We start from the raw sequence: 26,510 nt of genomic DNA, 5'->3' as shown, positions 1-26,510 counted from the left end.
ATACGGAGAACATGATTTATATGCGATTTGACGAATGGCATTTTAAGCAATGGTTTGATCCGTTTTTGTGTCTCTATCCAAATATTATAGTATACGAGTGGATTATGAGTAAACGCCACAAGACTGCAACCAAACCACATTCTCAAGGAAAGTAAATATAATTAAATAAAATTGTAAAATTAACAACTCTATTATTCCCAGCACTGATACAGCTAAGGACCTTGGGGTACTCTTAGATTCCAAGCTGTCATACGTAAAACACATCAATGCTTCAATAATCAAGGCTTATAAAAATCTTGGTTTTATCATCGGAATTAGTCCACCATTTTCAGATATTGCATGCATCAAACTCTTATATAACGCAATCAATCTAGAGTACTGTTACTCCATCTGTAACTCGCACTTTGTGGTACACCAGAAATATATTGAGCGCATACAACAAAAATTTGTACATCACCTAGAATATCGCACAAAGTACAAATCCATACACTACCTAAACTCGTGTAAGCATTTCAAATTAGTTACTCTCAAAGATAGGAGAATGTTATCAGATATCGTGATATAATGTTAAATAAGTGATGTTATGTGCTGTAGATTTTATGAAATAAATAAAATATTCAATCTGTCATTTGATGCTAACTTCCACCGAAATTGGTTTGAACGAGATCTAGTAAGCAGTTTTTTTAATACGTCATAAATCTTTAACCTACAAGAACTTTTATATTATGTTACTACGGAACCCTTCATGGGCGAGTCTGACTCGCACTTGGCCGCTTTTTTATATTTATAATATTGTTTTATTCTGTTTCAGGTACAATAGGTTCGCTTACCTTTTCAATCTTGCTGTATTTCCGTTACTTATAGATCTTTTTCTCTCAAAATAAAAGTATCTCATTAGTATCACATATATGACTAATGAATGAAGTGAAAAATATAGTCTGATGTTCGGTAATTTCCGTTCAAATGTCGATGTTAGACGCAGAGCTGCAATTTTTACGCACACCTTATCGAGCGCTCGAACTGAAAGGTTGTCTTGAAATAACAAATGTATTTAAATAATAACTTATATAAAAAATGACAATGTATTTGTAAAATTTTAGTGACATAAATACTGGTCTTACTGGAGTGGTATTTCATGAGATCTTATTATATTTTTATGAATATACTAGCTGACCCGGCAAACGTTGTTTTGCCATATAAAGTATAATTCACACAATAGTTTTATAAATAATTGCCTATGTGTTATTCTGGTGTGTAAGCTATATTATTGTAAAGTTTCAAAATCCATTCAGTAGTTTTTGCGTTAAAGAAGTTCAAACATACATCCAGACATGCAAACTTTCACATTTATAATAGGATAACAAAAGTAATATATCTCATTATAAACCTCTTGAAAAAATTATTCGCTTTTTTCGTAAGGTCTTGAGCGCATTTTATTTAATGTAAGTAATAGAATTTAAGAAAAACTTAGATAAAGAGATGAAAAATCATTTTATTAATACGAATTACAAATTATTGTTACAACATGATTTTTGAATTACATCTTATCATCTATACATGACATTACAATAATTATACCTTTAGTGTTACAATTATAATATTGTTCTTAATTCTTAATGTATGTCATAGTCAGCCATTTTGAATGAATAAATACTCTTATGATATTCTTGAACTCTCCTGTCACAACAAAACATCTTAACTTAAAATAGATTCAAAATAATACTTTTTGATTTCGTTATTTTAAGATTACATTTATTTGTGACTAGCTAGGTTCTTACATAACGTCAAGATTGCCTTTACGTGTTCTAAAATTTGATTTGACATCTACGTCAAACTATAGAACTGTCATTTGTCAAATTGCAATTCAGGAATGTCATGTCCCTGTGAATTTATCTTTTGCAAAAAATGCATTACCATTAATAAAGTACCTATACTAAGCATATTTTATATAAAAATAATCAAAATGTATTATGCAATGTTTAAAAACGTATATTAAAAATAGCTCGAATTTCCTTTAGAGTAGGAAGCATATTTTATCAAATACCTTCGATATTAAAAAAAATTCATTAATAGTCATAAAATATTTAATTAGGTACGCCCTACTTATCAAAAAGTATTATCTATTGTCATAATAATGGTAATCACATTGTTACAGAGCTCAGCTCAATCACAAAAAAACGCTTAGTAATTATAAACAACGGCTTAAAGCTTTAAACACAAAAAAACATAATTTAACTACTTCATAACCCATATCTTTTTTTTTACGTAGCTTAGAACTAATTAATAAATTTAGTCGAAAAGTCTCTAGCGGCATATCCAAAATGATTACTTATAAAATTATAATATTATGAAGCCTAGCTCTATTGTGTCGACATTTACTAGTAATACATTTCCAGCATACAGCATGGATTTCACTTACTTATATGCAATAAATATAGGTATTGTATGCGCATTTGCGACGCACGATATACAAAAAATGAACAAAATCAGTGCATTTATCATGTCAAAAAGCAGACTTTTAATTTTAAGCAAACCACCCCAGATGGAGGTAATTAGATCAAAAATTTAAGATTTTAATCAAATAATAATTAATTTTACTATACTTCTGTGGGCCAGTATTACTTGTATCTACACTTATTGCATATAAGTGAAATCAATAAGGTATTAGGTAAGACTATCGTATTTAGCCAAACAAAATTATCTATCTAAAATTTTGGCCCAAAAGCATTTATTTTTATCATTACAGTGTTAGAGCGCTCGATCCGAATCCGATCCGAACCCGTAAAAACACGGTCCGAAGTAGTCGTTTTTCTATGGTTGTTTACGCACTAGATCCGGCTTCGGTCATCCGATTTCTTTCCGTCAACCGTAGTAATAGTTCTACTACACCGAACCGTATTTTCACGGGTAGGGATCGGATTCGGATCGGACGTAATGCGAAAGCGCAATATACAAATAATATACAAATCAATGCTGTATTATCACATATTGACACAACGCAACTTCTTCTCAGGAATTCGAGCCGCGAATTGTAAACTAGTAACGGGCTTAGCATCTCTGCTTTCATCTTTTGGCTTTTCACCGATTAGCGTCTTCAGGCATATTTTCATGTCGGCTGCAAATATCCTAACAAGCCTCTCCAGCGAAAACAAGTGTTCGTCCAACGCCTCAGGCACCTCCTCTCTCATAAAGTCGGCTAACCGCAAAAGATACTCGGCATTAGAACCGGATGGACCATGGCATTCTAAAATCTGCCGTGCTATATCTGGCAGAGGGGCCGCACCAAGCCAGTGTCTGTTTTCAGGTATGGCTACATAGAGGAGAGCATTTTTTCCGGTATTATTTGACGTGGAGGGGAGCGTGCGTGGATGAAAGTTGATAGAATACGTTCTGTAGCCTCCCAATTGGCATTCTCTTGTTGAGAGGTAAGGCAGAGCTGCTTTATCTTCGGCGGCGATGAGGAACGCTTTGCCCCAAGTTATACCCTGTAACAAAAAACTATGTTACTGCAAAGTGATTACATTATTATTATTGCGTGTTTGTCTATATAAATACGCGTCAATCTTTGGTTATTTTTCTAACAAAACACTGTTTATATCTCGCAATGTAATTTGAGTTGCAAGGAAAGGTTGTGGTAGTAGGTAATAAGTTGTTGCACGCTATCATATTTGTTATAACTTTACATGACGTAAAGCATTTTTCTGTTATTAATTTTATCAAGAAAGAGTGCTCAAATACAAATATTTAGGTATATGGTTAAATGAGAACTGGAATAGCGATTAAGAAATCAAGACCAGAATTGAAGTGACTCGAAGCACCTTTAGTAAAATGAAAAAAGTACTTTGCAACCGTGGTCTTAAGATATCCTTACGCAATCGTTTACTGCGCTGTTACACCTGGCCTATACTTCTATACGGATGTGAGGAGTGGACTATTAAAGAAGACCTCAGGAAACGTATAGAAGCTTTTGAAATTGAGCATATAAGTATGTTGGCCATTAGTTGGGCTCACAAGATCGCGAATGTGGACGTTTTGCGACGCGTCAATAAAAAAACGCAAGCTCATGCAAACCATCAAGACGAATAAGATGTTGAGTCTCATTTGCCCAGTAATTTCACTAGTTACGACGCCCTTCAGACCGAAACACAATAATGCTTACACAATACTACTTCACGGCACAAAAAGGCACCGTTGTGGTACCCATAATCTAGCCGACATCTTGTGCAAAGGAGCCTCCCACTGGTGACGAGTTTGTATCACTATTGCATTGTCTATAACAATAACAAGTTTCTTAAAAAACAATTTGGCTTGGCCTTCTTGATAACCTCAACTCTCTGGAGTTAACAAGGTGAGGCAGTAAGAGAAATAAATATTGTCGAAAGCGGTACGATGAATAGATTTTTTGTGATTAACACGCAAACCTTAATTAAAACCGATTTGCTTGGAATTTGACCTGAACAAGAAACAGTAAAAGTACAAGTAACGAGCCTATCAAGGAATTACCTTCCGGGTGAAACAAACTATTGGCTCCGTTGCGCGGTATTTTTGAGTTTATACGACGTGAGTACCATACAAATGCGCAAATACCCCCTTAAAAAGCTAACGCACGCTCGATTATTATGCTGACTGCTATGATATTAATGTGTTATTTCGTGAAAAAAGGTTTTATTTGTATCGTCGACTCAATGATAATATAAATATTTACCAGTCAAGCTGTCGTTCCAGTTTTAGTGTGTCTAATAGACAGAAGTTGATTTTAATAATAATAATTACTTCGAATTTTCCCGAGGATTCGATGGTACTTATCGGCCTAAGGGAACCTTGACCTTGGACTATACAGGTGTATTCCGAACCCTGTAGTCCTATCACGTAAAAATATACAGTATTTTTTGCATATATATGAAATAAATGAAAATACAAGTCAAACTGGTCCACAGAAGTATAGAAAAAAATGTTATTAAATTGAAATCCCTAATCATAAAAGTGAAATTTTCGAAGAAAATAAAAATCAAAATTGAATTAGAAAAAAGAAAACAGTCTGTTTAGACAACGTACTTTGACCCCGAGGGGCGACAACGTAGCACATAGACGCCAAATCGGCTGTTACTTCTCTTCTCATAAACAAGCTCTTAAGAATAAGCGAATATATGAAAATTGATTTGAACATTTCACTTGAACTTTTAGAAAGTTAAATTAATAAATACAGTCTATCACTTAAAACAATCGCGCCCTGCGTAAGGCACCCACTTGTATTCACGGACGCTCTGACAGATCGTACACACTATCCGGAAGCTAGCCGAAAACTGATTACTGTATCAACAAACTAAAATGGCGAAAAAAAATTAAGGCGTAACTAGGGCAGGGCATACCCCAAAATTCTAGTACATCGATATTTTATTTACTACTAATATTTACTTACTAATAACCTAAACAAGGTATTCTGCCTTGGTAATCGAGAGAGCAGTAAGTCAGAAAAGGCGGTTTCGAGAAAACAGCACGCAAAGTATTTGTCACAATTTAAGCGTTTGTGACAAAATTATACACTCGATTTTTATGTTATACATGTCAAAAGAAAGGAAAAAATGTGTTCTTTACAGAAGAAAAACATTGTTTTAACATTTTTAATAGGGTTATTCTAAAACATCACAAATCGTGTCTTCATTACCATTTTCTTAACTTATTTTAATCAATATTTAGGTAAGAGGGCAGTAACTGCCATAGATACTGCACTCTTGCTTAGTATTATTTCATACTGCTATATTGCTAAAAGAATCCAAAATAATAAATTTAAATTACTACTTAAAACGGTAGTAAAGAAGCATTATACTGCCCTTTACCTTAGATTTTTAATTATATTTTGACCATTTCACTATGGAGTAAAGAACGTTACTGCTTTTTAGAGTATTATAAGTAAGGTCTTTTCAGAATTTCTTAAGCAGTATGTCTGTAAATAGTAGGGAAAATAAAAAAATCGTTATTAAAAATATTATTCATCACTTTATAAGCTACTGTGTTTCATTTTCTCCGACTTCTTCTTCCTCGATTGCCAAGTTTTCAACATTATTTACAAACAAATTTTCCCAAAAAAATCTACGATTAACAGGCATTAACGGACACAAGTTTTGAATTATCTGCTTTTTCCTTTCGTCAGCAATTCCTCTTTCAATAATTCTGTGACCTGACCACAGAATTATTGAAAGAGGTATTTCTAGGTAAACAAGGTATTTCTTTTAATTTAAGAACTTACACCTGTAAAAAGCTTAATGATCGGAATGTTTCATCTTTATGGTTGGTTAATCTTGTAATGAATATCTAAACTCCCTCTGATAACTTGTACAGCAACTATGTCTTTCAAGTATACCCTGGGCTGAGTATTACGGAGCCTATGCTGAGATGATTTATCTTGAAACTGGAAGAAGTCGGTGACATTCATTTTTTTAACAGTTACATTTTTCGTACAAGTTGCGACACAATTGACATAATCATTAAAATCATAAACCTTCCTTTGCTTTTGTAGAGATTTTTTAACCAAATGATGATATCGGCTGACACATGGCAGAGGCAATATCTTCTTATTTTCGTCCCGATATCACTTCATTCCACAAAACAGCGACCGGTTTCTGTTTATCTGTGAATTTGCTTAAAGGCACAAAGCTCTCGTTGAATTATATAATACGAGTGGTAAACAAGACAATTTTGAATATATCTATACGTTGAAGCAGCACTACCTTATAAAGATCCGCTGAAAAATAAGTAATTCTAGTTCTTCATTACTTTCCTGGTTTTTCACATCATTTTGATATTCCTCTCTGCTGTTAATGTATCTTTCGTTATGTTTCAGATAGGCATTGCAGTTTACACAATCTGAACATATATCTTCCTCACTGTGCTTAGTTTCTTCTTTATGCATTTTATACCCTGTACAAATTTCGCATTCTTAGTTAGAAAGAGTTACACATGAAATATTCATTTGTTTTGTAACAAATTCGTATGAAATTTTATGGTCTGGATACTTGGCTTTGTAATCCTCGTAGATAATCTTAAGAGTCACATCGCTCGACAAATACCTTCTTCTCGGAGCATGTTCTCTTCGATAGTGTGATATGACTGGTTTATACTGAAGAACGTGGTTTCTAAATTTACTTACTGTGTTTATTTTTTGTCTAATGTTATGTTTGCCCCTCTTCTCTTATTGATCAGATATATCTTTTCTAATATTTTGAATTACCTTTTGTCATTTTTTTTATTATATCCTAACGTGGTCAGAAAAAACGTTATACACACTTCGATTTTCTCATTATCAGATGTCAGAAAAAAAATATTTGTACGTTTTATTGCGCTTATAAGTGTTGCTTTCATTGACATTTTTTCTTGATTGAACATTCCTTGACTTCGGATGTAAGGTTCTTTATCATTACTCCTTGTGCTTCCCAACCAAGGTTCAAATAATTATCGTGTATCTTCCAACCGCATCATGAGTGAATTTATCGTTACATTTTTTCGGGTATAAACGGTACAAATATAAAGTATTATTATTCAAAACGGATTAGTAATTAGCTTTATTTTCCATTTAAGTAAGTTGTTTATTTCACATAACAAAGCATATTAAATAAAAGGATTCCTTACGATATTTAAAATAAACAATAATTACTCACCTTATCGCGTCACGAAAAGGCGTAAATAAAATAAAATCAGACGACCATCACTCAACCGCGCTACTTGAAGCGAAATGACCGAATATTTTGATCATTAATACGTAGCTAGTAGAGCAGTAACAACCACTTACTGCTCTACTGATTTACAAAACTATTAAATTATTTCATCTTTTGTTATGTTATAAAAGCAGTAAGTGATGATACTGTGTTTATATTAATGTGTATTATGAGTCATTCATTACAAAATTACTATCTTAAAGCGCAGTACAGCTCCATACTGTAGATTAAACTAGTAAAATTCATTTGGTACTTTGGGTAATACTAACGTAAAGAGCAGTATGTCAGAAATTTACTGCTCTTTTGTTAAGAAATATGTGAATACTAATGAAAAGGGCAGTATATCAATGAAATACTGCTCTTTTACCTAGTTAACTAAATTATTTAACCGTTCTTACTGCTATTCATCAAAAAAGAAAATGCATTTCTAATATACGTAGATGTATGAAACCTAGATAGGAAGAAAGCTCGTTTGATGTACATTCCAAATCAGTAATAAAAAAAAAATGGCCACCTTTGACTTACTGCCCTTTCGATTACCAGGGCAGTATTAAAAACTAGTATTGATGTGTGCCATTCGAATGTTTTAATATTTTTAACAATTAATAAATTAACGAATGGATAAGATTTGTAAAAAAATAGTTTTATTTTTGTAAGTTCAATATTTTTTTTAAGAACATATGAGACAAGACGAGCAGGACGTTCAGCTGATTGTAGTTGATCCGCCCTGCTCATTACAATGCAGTGCCGCTCAGGATTCTTGAAAAACCCCAAAAATTCTGAGCGCTACACTACAACTGCGCTCGTCACCTTGAGTTAAGTAAGTTAAGTCTCATTTGCCCAGTAATTTCACTAGCTACGGCACCCTTCAGACCTAAACACATTACTGCTTCACGGCAGAAATAGGCGCCGTTGTGGTACCCATAATCTAGCCGGCATCCTGTGCAAAGGCCTCCCACTGGTAAAACTGAATTTACGAAACCACTATTTTCTGAGTGGTTTCCTGAGCAGCGAACAAGTGAGTTGGTACGATTTTTGATAGGTTGCTTTCGAATTGAAAACAAGTAATAAATTGTTATTGTTTAGATCTCAAAATTTACAATCATTATCTCTAAACTACTTCATAATTTGTAAAAACAAACTTACGAAGCTGTTTTGTTTTAAATACCTAGAGTGTAGTATTTTTTTCAATAATCATTACAGAACAATTTAAACTTAAGCAGCTTATTATTTATCGATTGTAACTCCCTTTAAAGAAAGCTTAAAAGAATGCCTTTAAAGATTATCGATAGAAGATGTCCTTATCCTACGCCGCGGTAAGAAGTTCGACCTTGCCTTTGAATAAAGTCGCCGCACGTAACCGTCAAAGAGATACCGCCAGCACGTGAACGCTACCAAAGGAATGCCGCCAGTGTATTTATAGCCTAAACACATGGTCGGATTTGCCGGAGGGACCATAGGACGGTCCGGTGGGCGTTTGTGGACGCCTCGCGCCAATTCGTCTGCCGTCGTACTCAGTACGGTCCGGACGGTAATAATAATAATTTTGTGCGATGGACAATGCAACATACCATCGAATATGGTCCGGTACCAGACCGTCCGTTGGTTCGGCCGGACCAAATCCGACCATTTGTTTAGGCTTTAAAATACACGTGTCAAGACACTGGCGGCTTTTCTTTCAAAGCGCTGCCATTCAACTCTTGCACGGCAAATCGGCAACGCCGTTTATGATATTGAAATATTCAAGTTCATTCAACCATTGACCCAGTTACATAATTCTACAGAACGTTGAGATCTGCTTAAAATGAAAAATCTACTTTTTGACAGATTGGTTAATTTTTGGTTTATTGTCAGCAAATATGTGCCTACATTTATTTCATATATGCTATTTCAATACTGTAAAATAATAACAAATAAAGAAAGAAAATTAATTTGGTTTGACGTCGAAAGATGGCATTGCCACTATAGATGATTTTCTAGGCGAAAGTGATTTTATCACATCAGCTGAAAGACTTCTGCTGCTTGACAAAGGCCTCCCTCAAAGATCTTCATAACAATTGCGCTGCCCTCATCCAACATATGCCGGCGATCTTGACCAGATCATCGGTCTATCTTGTGAGGGTTCTACCAACACTGCGTCATCCAGTGCGTGGTCGTCATTCGAGTACTTTACTGCCCCGCCTACTACCACTTCAGTTTCGCAATCATCCGTGCTATGTCGGTGACTTTGGTTAGGCATCCACTTATTTCTGATTCGATCTCGCAGGGAAATTCCGAGCAAACCTCTATTGAGCGACCATGAGTTTTCTCATCAGGCCCACAGTTAGCGACCACTTCTGCGTTACGTAAATTATTACTGTCATGAAATCACACTGGAAGTGTTTTAATAAGACCCAATACCAATTATTTTATAACCATAACACAGGCTACGTTTTGACCTATTAAATCCACGAGTATGCCATTTTATGATAAACTTTAGCCGCTATACCAGACATATTGTATTATGACCTCTAATCTCTAACAATTAACATGAGATGATATCATATGATGTTTGTTTATAGAAAATAACATGACTAACAGTTTCGGTGACAGTAGTATTATTAATTATTTAATTAGTATTAAAAATTACGACCTCAGGTAGCTTTTTTTTAATGAAAATAAGGGACGAGACGAGCAGGACGTTCAGCTGATGATAATTAATACGCCCTACCCATTACAATGTTATGCCGCCCAGATTCTTGAAAAGTCCCAAAAATTCTGAGCGGCACTACATGTGCGCTTGTCACTTTGAGACATTGTGTCATTTGTACAGTAATTTCACTAGCTACGGCGCCCTTCAGACCGAAACACAGTTATGCTTACTCATTGACTCAATGATGACTACCAAGATAATGGTTTTCTGTTACTCATACCTTTATTTGATCCCACGATACAGTCCGACTAGTGTGGCGATTCAATGGCTATCATAATTTATTCATACTTCTATTTAAGCTTGTAAAATATTTAAACTTAATGTAATTTAATGACAATGCATTTGTAAAAAGATCGATTTAAATAAATTATTCTTATTCTTACTGCACGGCAGAAATAGGCGCCGTTGTGGTACCCATAATCTAGCCGGCATCCTGTGCAAAGGAGCTTCCCACTGGTAAAAATTAATAGCTCCCAATATTATTAAATAGTTGCAGTAGTACAAGATTGGCATATCAGTACGATAAGGCTGGAGAACTGGAAATTGACCACAAAATAGTATTAACCCATCTGAAAAAAGCGAGATAAATTTGGGTACACCAGCTCACTGAGAGAAACCTAATAAACCATTTACCCATTTGCGATTCTCTATTGAGACGAAATGAAACCGAGCCGTTTTTGAAGAGATCAATGAAAAGTGGATCACATTCAAATTCAAATAATTTTTTTTCAAAGTAGGATATGATATCATTTATTGAAAGTCAAATACGACCACACAATCGAAAAAGTATGCATCAGACCTGAACTGGCAAAAAACATGGTTACAATGTTATACCTATTGTACAATAAAACTTATAATCAATAGCCTGAGGGCGGTCGCTACATTACCAATCTGCGGTATCATTTAGGAAGTAATTTATGTGTTAGTAACCTTAACCACACAAACGTTTTTAACAATTCTTTTGAATTTCGTATTTACATTTGTATTGAACATTTTCTGATATCTTGTTGTAAAAGCATATACATCGCTCCACAAAAAAGACTTACTAACATTTGACAATAACCTCTGGAACTAACCACTCAGCAAAAATAAGAAGGTGCTAATATATCCACCAGATGGCCCTGACCTTTAAGTTCAGATTCCCGCCTTGGGGACTATTCAGATTTATATAGGCAGTGTCAGATTACCACCAAGATATCACTGCCAAATCTAGTCACCACGTTTTTTTGATTAAAAGTCCCGAAGTCTCTACAGTAACGGGACTATTTGCCAAGTGTTGGCAAACGGCAAAAAATATAAAATGTATGTAGAATATAATATAATTATTACCTATTATTTGCGCGATCACGTCATATGTAAATATATACCAATTATCATCATAATCGGTCAAGCCGTAATTCAACAAGGTGGACAGACAAAAATTAATGATATTTGAAAAAAAAAAAAAACTGATGATTCGTATCGTAATTCGTATTAATTATATGAATATATAAATTAAATAGATTGATACTTGATAGCTTAATTTTCTTTCATTGTTACTTTTGCTCTTGACACAAGTCGTATTTAACTTTTAAACTGGCTTAATTTCCGTATGCTATTCGTAGTCAAAAATAATAGTAATAATTTTTTCGTCCCTCAGTATTGGTGACATACAAGGCAAAAATACTATGTTCTGTTTTACATTTACATGCGAGAACTGACTGAAACTGACTCAAATCGCGTGGAATTTTTACCGCACTGTGTGCTCGTTGAAACTTGGTACGCGGATTTTAGACCGCTAGAAAAATCAGCTCGGTTGAAAATCCGCAATGCGTGCTCGCATTAATAAAACAAAAATCCTTAAAAAACTTATTCCTCGTGCTATTTTAAGTTTGTAAAAAAACAAATTTGTACTAAGTATATTATTACGTCATAATATATTAAAAATATTTAATTCTCGTCCATTGGTTTTCGTTCCGAAGACATATGAGGTACAAGAGACTTGGTAGCTGAAGATATGGATGATCTAGTTGACCAGCTAACGTCAGGGTGTAGAATTTGCAAGACACATTAAAATTTTGATAATTTTTCCCAAACGCGCCAAAATAAGTTATAATTTCAAACAAAATTAAAATACAAATGTCTTGAGTATTGATAAAAAATGCAAAGAAACCTTCCCCGAGTGCGACTTTTAGCAATTATTCAGATTTTAAACATCGTGCTTCATTGCAGATACTTTAGATTTCACTCAGACATTTGATATCTTTATCTGTAGCAGACAGACGGGTCAGTGTGACAGCAAAACCTCAATAATGCAAACTGTCGCGATAGTGCGAAAGATATTCTCAAGTACCTACTTTATATATTTATAGCATAATCTTGTTTCACTAAATATCTTGTTATTGTGACACATACGTATTAGCGTATTACTTACGTAAACGTATGCGTTATTTTATTAAGTTTACGTACGCACGTCTTTTACGTAAGCACGTAATTCTCCACTGACAGTTTGGGATTATTATTTGTTTTATTAAGATTCAATTATAGATATTGTCAAATGTTTCTTATAATATTTTTAAAACATTTCTTCGTTATTTCGTATTTACATTTGAATAATGGTTGAATAATTCACCGCGCTTATTTCTGTATCTATAAAGTATTATGTGGTGTAACTAAGTTCTTTCTTCACTATTATTTGCAAAAAACTGTGCATCTCTCCCCTGGGCTTCCCCTGGGCATAAAAAGAATATGGAAGCCCCAGGCCCAAGGGTGTCGTAACATGCGACTTACGGCATTTACCAGTGGGAGGCTCCATTGCACACTTTTATCGTGATTCGGTGTGAAGGGCGTCGTACGTATCTAGTTTTGCAATTACGCAACCGCCCCTCAGAATTTTTTGATTTTTCAAGAATCCTGAGCGGCACTGCATTGAAATAAGCAGGCGAAATCTGCAAGCTTTATCGTTTTTGATTCCGACCACATTGAGGTGCCTTATTGAGCGACAATGCCTAGTTAGCATCCTGGTAAGTGCGATAGTACTTCTACCTTCACATGCGCTTCTGACTTTACGTGTTTTTTTCTAGGGCCACGTATTTATAGTATAATATTACGTACGGATAATTTACGGACGGAATTAGGTCATAGCTTCTCAACGTGTGTCAATTTGGACTCGGTTTGAGATGGCTTTTTCCCTTCCCGTGCGTATACAATTTTGAAATGATAACTTCATATTGGAGGGTAACCCGCTTCGTAACGTAACGCGTTACGACGCCAGTATGTTTCGCTTCCCTTTCTCTCCCGCATACGGCAGCGGTAGGCAGGCTCCTCTCTCACTCTAACCAAATGTTACTTTTATAATATTAAGTAATGTTACTCATAATAAAATATATTTAATAATATGTTATGTTTTTAAAGTGATAACCCTCACTTCTAGGATTAATACACAAATAAAATTTGAAAACAAACAGTATTTTATAACGAGGCGGTACGGCGGAACGCCGGAGATCGTGGGTTCGAATCCCGCATCGTTCATAAAATTTTGTTTTTCAAATTTTATTTGTATATTATGTTTTTAATAAAAGATCTTATGAATAAATACCTAAGTTCCTAACATTATCATATTAATATACATTAAATTTAAGTAACAACCTAAGCTTTTCTCAATTTAAATAATTTCCATATTAAATAGTTCAACCTAGATTAGTGTAAGTCTTTCAAGCGTCCCGAGACGTGCATTTTTTTTACCACACTTGGAACGGAAAGCTATTATTTCCCGTCTGCCCTCTGAATTTGTTGACGCATGCGGTGGAGTGGTAAATTTTTTATTCTAGACAAACAGCGTCCTGTTTCCAAACACTTTCCGTTGAAAGTGACATTAAGCCTGCACAGTGAGTGAACAATAATAGCGCAATATATGATGGTGACCCCGCGTAACATAAACACGGTTTGTTTTATATTTTAATAATGCGATCATAGAGATAACACAATGGACGTCTGTACTTCGACGTTTTGATAATAAGTGTTTGGTGTTCGTTATCAAAATATTGTTAGTTAACTACGTGAGATAGTTGTTCAATCCAAGATGACCAATCTCTAACCTTTCTTTTGTATTGACCAATCACAGAACAAAGTCTCTTCTACCACAATACAATAGAACAGTAGCGTAACCATAACTCTTCACGACGACTTTACCAGTGGGAGGCCCCTTTGCACAGGATGCCGGCTAGATTATGTGTACCACAACGGCGCCTATCTCTTCCTTGAAGCAGTAATGTGTAAGCATTACTGTGTTTCGGTCGGAAGGGCGCCATGGCTAGTGAAATTACTGGGCAAATGAGACTTGATATCTTATGTCTCATAGTGAGGAGCGCAGTTGTAGCGCCGCTCAGTATTTTCGGGGTTGTTCAAGAATCCTGAGTGGAACTGCACTGTAATTGGCAGGACATATCAATTACCATCGGCTGTACGTCCTGCTCGTCTTGTCCCTTATTTTCATAAAAAAAAACCACAAGACCCAAAACTGCAAAAACAACCAGCACTACGGTATCGTTTTATAAGACAACCGATTTTACCTACACGTTTGTATCGATCGTATTTCGATAATGCCAAGGTCACAGTGTCATTCACCAACATTAAAAAAAATGTAAACAAATAATGAGTCAGACATTGCTTCGAATGTTTACTAATTAAAATATTAGGTAGATGGGTATGCATGAAAGCGAAAATACGTTTTAATTTCATGTAGATATTTGTTTTCACGTGCCAAAATGAACTAGACTGAATATAAAATGGCTATTTACACTTTCCGATATAAAACGCGGAATACTAATACTGATTTGCGAGTTTCTACTTGTTTGTGAAATCGGCTTTTAACGAAAGCGCATAGTGTTTTTAATAGGCCTATCGCAGATGACACACTTTTTGTGCTATTGAGTCTGCGGCACACAAAAAGTCGGCATTGCGCCCAAAATGTCTTTGGCAGATATTTCAGACTCAACGCACCCGATATAAACTTTCGAATATTTTGAAACAAAGTGATAGCACGAAAGTATCACATGTACCTAACACACGGACTAGTAAAAAAATATGGGACTCCGTGTCACCTTACATAACGTGTAAATACATAGCCCCACACACACACTTACACTACTACAGGCCGATGGGCGGCCATTATGAGAATTATCAACGTTACAGATCAGTTTGCGTCTCAATAAAATATTTTAAAAATGCCATCGCGCGTTGTGAAAAAGTATCAAAACGATACTATATAAGTATTTGTGGCCATATATGATTATTTAAGGGAGAAAAAATTGTGTAACTAGTATCCCCCGTAACCGCACACACACTAGCATAACGGTGCTTCACTTGCTAATATCACGGCGCGGAGTCCTTCTTTTTTTACTCGTCCGTGACCTAACAGTAATGAAACTGCAAACCGTGCTGACACAACAGGACGAGCGTGAGGGGGTGAAAGGGGAACGGGAAAGGTTCCATAGAGGTCCTAAGATAATGAGGCCGTGTAATAAAAATCTAATAAGGAGCACATTACTAACTGCTGCGAAATGTAATAAATTAATTGCGCAATTCAATTCGTGTTTTAACCGAACCCAATATTATGGAGGATATTTATGACACCAATGTACGTGATATCATACCTATACTTGATGTTGTATTATATTAAAAAATGTAAGGGGGGGTTAATTATAAAATTTATAGAAATTTTATTTCGAATATCAGAAGCCCCTATAATTCCACCTCCACCATCAGAAGTTTCTTTAATCAATGTTCGAGCATGGCAGCAATTGTCCGATCCGAAGCAAGATATAGGTATCATCATCTCGGAAAGACGTCCACTACTTAAAAAAGACCTCCACCAAAGATTTTCATGACGATCGGCCCTGCGATGCCCTCATTCAACTTATTTCGGCGATCATCTTTCCATCTCGTGTTCCTACAAACATCACATCTTCCACTTCAGTTACGCATTCATCCGGGCTATGTCGGTGACATTGGTTCTCCTACGGATCTCCTCATTTCTGCATCGGTCATGAGCTTTCTCATAAGGCCCATTGTTAGCGACCACGTCTGTGTGGTGTCGCCCAAGAATATCACCACCCATCTCTTCCCGTGGGTGTCCTAAGAGGCGACTATAGGATACAAAGAACGGAAGATGGGCAGCAGAATCCTGCCGAGAGAGCACCACCATAGACTCCGATTGCCAACCTGCCTGCTAAGCGTGGCGATTATATAACGCCCTCCCATAAAAACATTATGACTGACACATACAAGTATATCAATCTTTCAATTTGTAAATCGCCGGATGTAATTGACTCCGCCCTAAGTTACCGTCAATGGAATTTTGCAAAACATTGATTGAACAACGGCAATGTTTATTTACAGTCAGTTCAATCAGCATTTTGATATTAATACTTTTTATATAGGAAAAGACTAAATAAAAGCTTTTAAAATATGGTAGCGATTTTTTTACGATGCCCACCCACAGCAATTTCAAATAAGCCTTCCCGGTCAACGCAAACATGGTCGAAAAAAAAAATGCCGCCGAATTCCACCTTCGCTCGAGACGCCACAATTTAGGATATCCCCACCATCTGGATGTGTTACGGTCCTCCACGGTGTGGTTTCCATGGAACCTTCTTCCACGTAGTAACAAACCTGTGAAAAGCTTCCATGTGCGGTGTTTCCGGGACGATACGACATGGGTACCTTCAAAAAAACCCGTACATCTTCCTTAAAGACCAACAACGCTCCTGTGATTGCTCTGGTGTTGCAAGAGAATGTGTGACCGGCCACACCACACCAGGTACGATCGTTTGTCCTCCTTTTCCATAAAAAAAATTGTTTCATCCAACGCATACGTTGACGACAAGCAATAGAAAGCGATAAAATTGAAAGAAAAACAGTGTGCAGAAAAACCATAAATCGTCTTCCTGAAATTACGTATTTTCGAATAATCCCACTGGGTCTACATATATACGCTAGGATAATATAATATAGTCTAATATGGTTATACCTACATGTGTATCCGGCCTTATATGGGCCATAAATACAACAAAAACAATCCAACCTCAAATGAAACTAACCTCAACGATTTGGCAACAGTCGAGCCAAATAGCATTAAAGTCAATTTAAAAACAACAAACTTATATAAATAAACAAAGGCACGTGCCAACCGTACGAATTGATAAAAATGTTATAAATGGAAACAATTTCAACATTAGTCACAGTACTCACGCTTGATAAAAATTATCGTGGATGTAATGTGTTTGTATTAAAGACAAATACAGTTATTGTAAGGTTATTGGTTTCGTTGATATGTTGAGAGAAAAGAAAGAGAAATGGACCAAAATTATAACCGAATCGTACCCTAGAGAAAGCTGGCGAAGCAGAGGAAGACAGACAAAGAGATAGCAGATAGAGCGCAGATGATATTTAGAAAGCAGCAGGCCCAGAATGGTTACGTATAGCAGAAGATAGAGACAACTGGAAAGCCTTAGAGGAGGCCTTTGTCGAAAGACAAGCTGTTGCAGGGGTAGAACAACCGAATGCCAACGATAGCACCTGGTTAGTTTAAGTTAATGATATTTTGTTAGCTCTATTAAACTTTTAATATGTTTGTTAAATGGTTACGTATAGCAAAATATAGAGAGAAGTGGAAAGTCTTAGAGGAGGCCTTTGTAGAAAGAAAAGTTGCAAGGGAAGATCAACCGAATGCCAACGATACCACCTAGTTAGTTTAAGTTAATGATATTTTGTTACCTCTATTAAACTTTTAATATGTTTGTTAATTAAGTTAAAAATAACAACAATAAATGCTTATTTTATTTTTATTAGGTTTTGTCTAGCTTCCTTTTTACTCGACTGCGCCAGAAGGAGATATGGGAAAAATAATGGAGTAATCTATAATTTAATGCTATGTGCTCTCAATTCACTAATTGCCCTGTGCCTCCCCGGGGCATAAAAAGAATGGGGAAGTCCCAGGCCCAAGATTGTCGAGAGAGACGACTAAGGGCATTTACCAGTGGGCGGCTTCTTTGCACAAGATGCCGGCTAGATTATGGGTAACACAACGGCGTCTTTTTCTACCGTGATGCAGTAATTATTGGTAAATTATTGGGCAAATGAAATTATAATTTTGGGGTATTTCAATAATCCTGTGCGGTTCATCTGAACGTCCTGCTCGTCTCGACCCTTATTGTCATAAAAAAAAACTCCTTGAAATCAATCTGATGACAGATTCAATTCGCATCTCACAACCACAAACTAAACACGTTAAATGCTGACCGCCGAATTTTGCACGTTTAACATAATATTATAGTATGATCGCGTTCAAGAGCTGTCACTAATGTTATCGTAACAGCAGTGACAGCATCTGTCATTTTTATATGATTGTTCATTGAGTTTTCTCATTTTGGCGCCTATAGGTACATTGTACAATATTTTGCGATATTAAAATGGAGTAGGGTGATAAAGAAAACCAAATAGCTGTGATTGCATTGTAGGTATGGAGCCAAATGCAATTTTTTAAACTCTCCATACTCTTGGTAATAGTAAAATATTTGTGTACCATGCAATAGAAAAAGACCTGGCCGTCCACTTAGTGTACGTAGGAAAAAGGTGGTCAAAGCAGTAAGGGAAAGAAGTCGAAGAAATCCTGTCCGAAAGCAAAAGATTTAATTTCTACATGGTTCAACTAGTACCATATCGCGTATTTTTAAAGATGACTTAGGACTTGCACCATATAAGAAGTCAATTCTTAACTGATAATTTAAAAAAGAATAGGGTAGTAAAATCGAATCAACTACTGAAGCGGTGCGCAAAGGGAGGTCACAGAAAAATATTGTTTACGGATGAGATTTTTTTTACAATTGAGCAACATTTTAACAAACAAAATGACCGTATTTATACTCAAAGCTCTAAGGAAGCTTCCCAATTAGTCGATAGAGTGCAACGTGGGTGCTATCCGACTTCAGTGATGGTTTGCTGGGGTATTCTTTGAAGGAGTGACTGAGCCTTACTTTTGAGAAAAAGGTATCAAAACATCGGCACAAGTATATAAAGATAGGTGCGAATCATAAAAAAAATCACTCGGATAATTTTTCTCTTACGCGCCAAAAGACGTATTAATTAATAACTAAACGACTACCTAAGTACCACAACTACGAAGTTTTTTTTTATGAAACAAGGGACGAGACGAGCAGGACGTTCAGCTGGCGGTAATTGATACGCCCTATCCATTACAATGCAGTGCCGCTCAGGATTCTTGTAAAACTCAAAAATTCTGAGCGGCACTACAATTGCGCTTGTCACCTTGACACATAAGATGTTTAGTCTCATTTGCCCAGTAATTTCACTTGCTACGGCGCCCTTCCGACCGAAACACAGTAATGCTTACACATTACTGCTTCACGGCAGAAATAGGCGCCGTTGTGGTACCCATAATCTAGCTAGCTTCCTGTGCAAAGGAGCCTCCCACGGGCACCTACTAAGAATGAGTTCTCCCATACACCCCGCGAAGTCATCAATATAGATAAAAAATTTCATCTCCTCTACAAAATGAAAAGGCGACACGCTTGCGTTGAATTGCCTTAATGAAATTACCGCAATAATACAATTGAATAATGAATCTTAATAGACCTAACAAAGGTCCACCGACCATTAGTAATCAGTAAACATCATGCAATAACTTCCTCAAAGACATCGACAAACAAACCGACGAAACCCAATCACCGGCACATTAAACAAAGCGAAAACTAATTGGAACAGTATTTGGTACATTACCCAAGTCAAATTGACTATATTGAGTAAGAAAACTTTTGTCATAGCTACGACGAGGTTTCTTTATTGCAACGGCTTAATTTGATTGCAGATTTCTAATTAAGATTCTTGAAAACTCTTTGATTTTTAACCCGAATAAAATAAAATTTACGATTTTTGACAAATGTAACGGATTAGAAGTAATTAATGAGTACAATATATGACTAGTAATCAATGATAAGCACTTATATAAAGGTTTGGTCTCCGCTGCGATCCAACTAGATACCTAGTACGTAAGAATAGCTTTTTTATTACATCAACTTTATATTGTAAGTGTATTGGCTATTTGTAAAGATGCTCGTGTGCGTGGCATCTTGACAATCAATGGGCATTCTTTCAAATTTTGTAACTAATATGAGCTTTGTGTTATTTTACATTGAAATTATTAAAATACAAAATACTTAATGATGATATGTGATCCCAATGTCTTTCTTATTTCTTGTAGTATTATTTTTAGAAAGTTTTACTACGCAACCTGGCATTTTAGTTTCAATTATTAGCAAAGTTAACAGAATATGTGGCACGTCAACGTCACACATAATGTTTGAGACTGGCTCGAGTACACCCACTTGGGAGTAGTATTTGTTGCCGCACTTTGCGACTACGCCTGCAGTATCTAGTTGGAAGACAGCGGAGACCAATCCTTAATCTGAGGATGAGCATATCAAACGCGTACAAGAATCCATCAATCTTGGGTTAATAATGTCTGAATGCCATTGATTTAAGATAAAGTGATTTCCAACTGTTTTTATAAAAAAAAAATGTGTATCATATCAGACCATTAATTACCACCGTCTTGCATAATTAACGTCTTTGAGAGACTTTCATACCGATTCAGTTTGGTCTATTGGTAGAATTTTAATAAAGAATTTACTGAAATATACCACTGCGGCCTTTATGGAGAAAATATTCGAAATATGGCGACTAGTTTTTTTTTGGTGTTATAAGCTCAAAATCTCGGAAGATTCATAAGGGCCTGTATCATTATACTGGACCCTTACCCTTCTTAAAGCTTTTTGTGTAACTATTACCCACAGCTGACAGATGTACATGCCTCGGCAGTAAGCTTTGAAGAGGGTAGTATTTACATCCCTACTGCATTTACGGCCGTTCCCAATATTCTCCGCTTGTGGCCTACTTTAGATAAAAATCGTATCTATCGTTGACTTTTCTGTCCCAATAAACTTATCGACGGTAACTCTCCTTATCCGTACACGTTGTCTGCCCATTGGCAGGAGGACGTATAGCTTACCAGCGATAGAAGTTTGTATGGAAATTGCAAATCACGAGTCCCAATATTAGGCGATAAGAATGACGTATCGGCTATATTCGGACTGCTTCAGATTATTGACAGCTAATTACTGACAGTATAAGGTAGTAATTTATCGCTATCTGTAGATAGTATATTGGGAACGACCGTTAGCAAAACGTCGCGCAAGCATGTTTCCTCTTACAGCGAGGGCCCTTGTTCTCGCTCGATATCTTCGTCGTCTTGTAGCCGCTCCGTAAGCACATGTCCTAAGTATTTGAACTGCTTAACATTTATAAGCGTTGCGTTTAGATACACCTCAGGTTTATCCACAGTAATAATATCCTTTAAGATGGTCTTAAAGTAATTTGCTTATGTCTGACGCTAGAATATTTATTTTGTGCTTTAATTCGATATTCATGTTTGTGTATACTAATGAACTTATATTGACCGATAAATATGATGTAATTTGAGATTTATTTGCACTCGAGGAGTGAATAGACAATAGGACAAAGGTGTCATATTTCATATCAATAATGACCCTAAGTTGTCACTATGATTGCAATGTATAATGATAGCATACCTCTTTGTCTTCTATTAGAGTGGCGACACGACCCGGCTGGAACAAATAGAAATAAAACACGTTTAATATTATGTTTAATTATTATAGCATTGTGTGTCGGTAGAGGCATTTATTATTGTGTGTTCCGAAGAGCTGTTGCACCTGATTCCTGCCGCCGAAATCCATCTTCGCACGACACGCCACAAGTTATGATATCATCCCCACCATCTGGATGTGTGGCGGTACTCCACAGAGCGGTTTTCAAGGAGCTTTCTTCCACGTACTACAAAGCTATGGAATGAGCTTCCTTGTGCGGTGTTTCCGGGACGGCAACGCTCCTATGATTCCTCTGATGTTGCAAGAGAATGTGGGCGGCGGCGATCACTTAACACCAGGTGACCCGTACGCTCGTTTGTCCTCTTTTTCCAAAAAAAATGATGTTCATTGATTTTAGTATAAAGATTTACATGAAAGTAACATTTTAAAGAATTAACATGTGTGTACTTATTACTATATTGAATTCAACCCCAACTTCATAAGGGATGGTTAAACCGCTTCGTAACGTAACACGTTACAGCGCCAGTATGTCTAGCTTGCCTATCTCTCACGCATACAGCATCGGTAGGCAGGCTCCTCCTCTCTCACTCTAACCAATTTTACTTTTACTTTTATAGGATTAAATAATGATACTAATAATGTACATATACGAAATTCTAATGAACATATTATAGAATTGTAACTAAACATAAAATATATTTTATTTATGATAAGTATTTTCAATAAAAGATTTTATTATCTAAGTAACCTTTCCTTACATTATCATATTAATACACATAAATTTAAGTACTAAACAACCAAAGCTTTTCAAAGTTAAACAATTTAAATATTAAATAGTTCAACTTAGATTAGTTTAAGTTATCACTTCTGTGCGGCGTCCTGAGACACACAATTTTTTTTCTTTCTTACATAAGGTATTTGCAAAAAAGTTACAGGGATGTGGACACCAGCCTATGAAGCCACCAATCATGGTAGTGGAGGGAATCCTTCAGACAATTAATAAATTTAAAAAAATCTGCTGAGTTTCTTGCGCCCGCCCGTTCTTTTCAGGTCTGAGGCACATATGTTGAATGAGGAATGGGTGGTGTTTTTAGGTTCAAAAAGTGTCTTAAATCCTATTAGGAATAAAATTATTCATTTACTCTAAAAAATTTAAAATCTCTGAGAGCAATGAGAAATAGGCGCCAATAAGGTTGCTAATTCATCAAAACCGTGGAAGTTAATCTGCAGCATCATTACCCAACATGTAGAGGGTAATTGAGTTAATATAATCTCCAAAACAATGGACTTATGTATTAATGTAATATTTGTTTTGCAATCCAATTCGTTGACTTCATAGTCTTATCTAAATGGATTTTATATCTATTGTCTATATGAATAATATTTTATAGCTTTCATGATTAAGTGAAGCTTTGTGAATAACAAAGTTCGTTATATTATAAAACAAACAGTATTAATTATTACATTTCAATCAAATAAACAATTTTCTATTTGATATTATAATTAATCAACCCAAAGTTTCAAAACCGTTGAATATAATAGAAACTTTTCCTTATTTATGTTAGAACATTATTATTATGATTAATCATGCAAAAGTGAATAAACTAAGTGTTGCCCTTTGATTGTGGCTCATTACATCAAAATTAATGACCTGCCCATAAAACATATAAATAGTTTCATGAAATAAGTAACATTTCAAACTAGGACACTATTTCTTGTCGTAGATACTTTAACTTTCAAAGTATGTTTACCAGTTTAGTACCAAATTATTGTACATTAGCACATTATTAAATTTTTAATACCAAATATTTGAGCACACACCTATGTGAATGCAGTATTTGTGATTCATTCAAAGATTGTACATGTAATTCCAAAAATCATTGCTGTATCAAAAACTTGCATTGACTGAATAATTTTAACATGCATTGCAATATTTGTATAATATTAACTGAACCGACAGACATTGTACTGTAGTTAATAAAAAAAAAAAATACTCAAGTCAAGAATTATTTCGTAAAATATACTCCCTGCTGTTAAAATAAAAATGTTTTATAGCAGAACTGTCAAAGAGTGTGTCAATAAATTGTCTCATAGAAAATATGTCCCTACACAGCAAATATTGGAAATAAAAATAATTATGGGTCATTATTCATTAGTTTAGGAGTTCACTTGAGCCCAACATCAGGGCATTGGATTTATATATATTAAGATATACACAGAAATTATAATATATTTTGAATTTGGATGTTCTCATAAAGTTTAAGAGATTATAACAAATTTTAATATGAATAAATAACTGTAGCTGACTCAACAAATCAAGGTGAAAGAACACATCAAAATTGCATCATACAAAGTTGAAACTCAACACATAACCTTTCTGAGATTTTTTGTATAGGTGCATATAACCATAAAATTTTAATTAATTTATAAAGGGAAAATAATGGTAATAATTATTCATTAAATGAAATTTATTGAATAATCTTAGATTTAATAATGCCTACGTAATTCGTTAATTATGATGCTGATATCATAAAAAGTAAATAATTGCTTTAAATACTATTTATTTATTTCATATAACATTCTACATACCTTTGCATCTGTTCCACGATGAGTAGTATTTCCTTGCCAAAATCTTCTGGAAAACCCCTTAACGTATCCAGTAACAGATTGTTGATATTCAAACCCAGGGTTCCAACACAGAGATCCGTAACCGAAAACCCATATTGGGTTTTTGTAGCTGGTTTCATTATTATTTTCTTCACGCAATGAGTTTTCTTCTAAATTTAAGTTATATTCCATTTTTAAATTCTAAGTGCGGCCTACTTTCTCTTAGAATTCTACGAGAGGGGTGGGAGCGTAAGGAAAAATTTTTGATTTAAGAAATTTTAAACTATACATTTCCTACGACAAACTATCTAATTCAATCTAAAATAACGTAATACCAAAATAAACTTTCCAACGACCAACTCATTCCGCCAAACTATCCACAACTGTCAAGAAATAAAATAGAAAAAGAATTTTCAAGTCACCACTCAACAAACACCATAGTACCTACATAAACCATCACAACTGACAAGTGGTGACAACTGACAACACAAATAATTCTTTTTTAATAACAGACAAATGACAACTGACAGTGACACTTGATAGCAAGTGTATTGTACGTAGAACACAGAACACTTTTACTCTAACGAGACGTAGACGTATTTTTTTTGCAAACTGGGAGTGAGTCATGTAAGTCTGTAGGCAAAATGGGGTGCATTCAGGGCAGTATTTCCACTATCAGGCTTTGATTTTGCCGTACATTTTTTGATAACTTTGATATAATATTATGACAACTTATTGCTTATTAATTATTAGGTAGTGTTTTAGTAACACAAGCGAGCAAAAAACGTCATGTTGTAACTGCTGAACTAAGTAATTTATGATTTTTAAGATTCAAGAAATCTTGAAATTGTTCTAAGGTCAAAATACGCAGCCCTCGAAAATAAAATTCTTCGTATTTCTACACTCATCAAATGTATTCCACCCTCGGACACGTAGTCGCGGCTTTATATACCAAATCGCTATCACTCGTCACTTTGACGATAGCAAGTGGCCCCCAAACGAAATTAATACAAGTCACACACTATGTTAGAAGCCCGATGAGATAGTCCTCGTCCTGTAATCGCCTAACGCCACACACACATCGGGAATAACACACCTGCAATCACACTATACACAAATATTCAGAATATATGTATGAGCTAGTGGGTAGCACTTACATAATATTATATTCATAAGTAATCCCAAATATACAAACATACACCATTGCAATCGCCAGTGAGCCATCTCACTCTCCATTCTCTTCTCAATTCAGCATAGCAGTCGGTCCGAGGTCCGAGTCTCATTCCGAAAAGCTCCGCGCAAGCTACAAATTTAGCCTAAAGAGACCCCGTCCCTTATCGCTGGAAAAAATTTCGTAAAGGGGAGGTTTCTTGTAGGTAAAATTTGTAGCTCACAGGTATGGGGCGTTTTGGAATGAGAAAAAAAAACAAAGCAATTGAATCGCTAAAGGTGGAAACACAACTACCAAGGCGCAGGGTGCGGATATTTCATTTTTTATCTCATCATCTCCAGGCAAAAGAAGCACTGGTAGAAGCAGCGACGGGCAGATGTTATCGTGCAGTCGGCGGGGAGAAACTGGATCGATCAGTGCAAGAATAGGGAAAAGTGCAAAAAGTTGGGAGAGGATAACCAAAATGGGGATCCCATAACGAAAATTAAATAAAAATGAAATAATTATAAAGAATAAATTATTTTGGTCATTTTAAATTAGACTATCACTAGATTTTAAGAACTTTAAATTAATAACATTTGATTGTAAAATAAGGGTTAAGAAATAATTGGCTTGTTATTATTATAATAATAATATATTATAGTCGC

General features: G+C 35.4%; 1 protein-coding gene across 1 annotated transcript; it reads right to left on the bottom strand.

Moving 5' to 3' along the window:
* Positions 1 to 1,474: 1,474 nt before the first annotated feature.
* LOC126971971 (putative glutathione-specific gamma-glutamylcyclotransferase 2) lies at positions 1,475 to 25,107 on the bottom strand. Its single transcript, XM_050818503.1, has 3 exons — positions 24,675 to 25,107; positions 22,050 to 22,085; positions 1,475 to 3,485 (listed from the first exon to the last, which is right to left on the bottom strand). The coding sequence occupies exons 1-3, from the start codon at positions 24,882 to 24,884 to the stop codon at positions 2,982 to 2,984; spliced, it is 750 nt and encodes a 249-aa protein (XP_050674460.1). The 5' UTR covers positions 24,885 to 25,107; the 3' UTR covers positions 1,475 to 2,981.
* Between the last annotated feature and the right edge of the window lie 1,403 nt (positions 25,108 to 26,510).

The sequence above is a fragment of the Leptidea sinapis genome, chromosome 2 (assembly GCF_905404315.1).
Source record: "Leptidea sinapis chromosome 2, ilLepSina1.1, whole genome shotgun sequence".
NCBI lineage: Eukaryota > Metazoa > Arthropoda > Insecta > Lepidoptera > Pieridae > Leptidea > Leptidea sinapis.
Note: the sequence above shows the minus strand (reverse complement) of the source record. Positions and strands in the feature narration are given on the sequence as shown.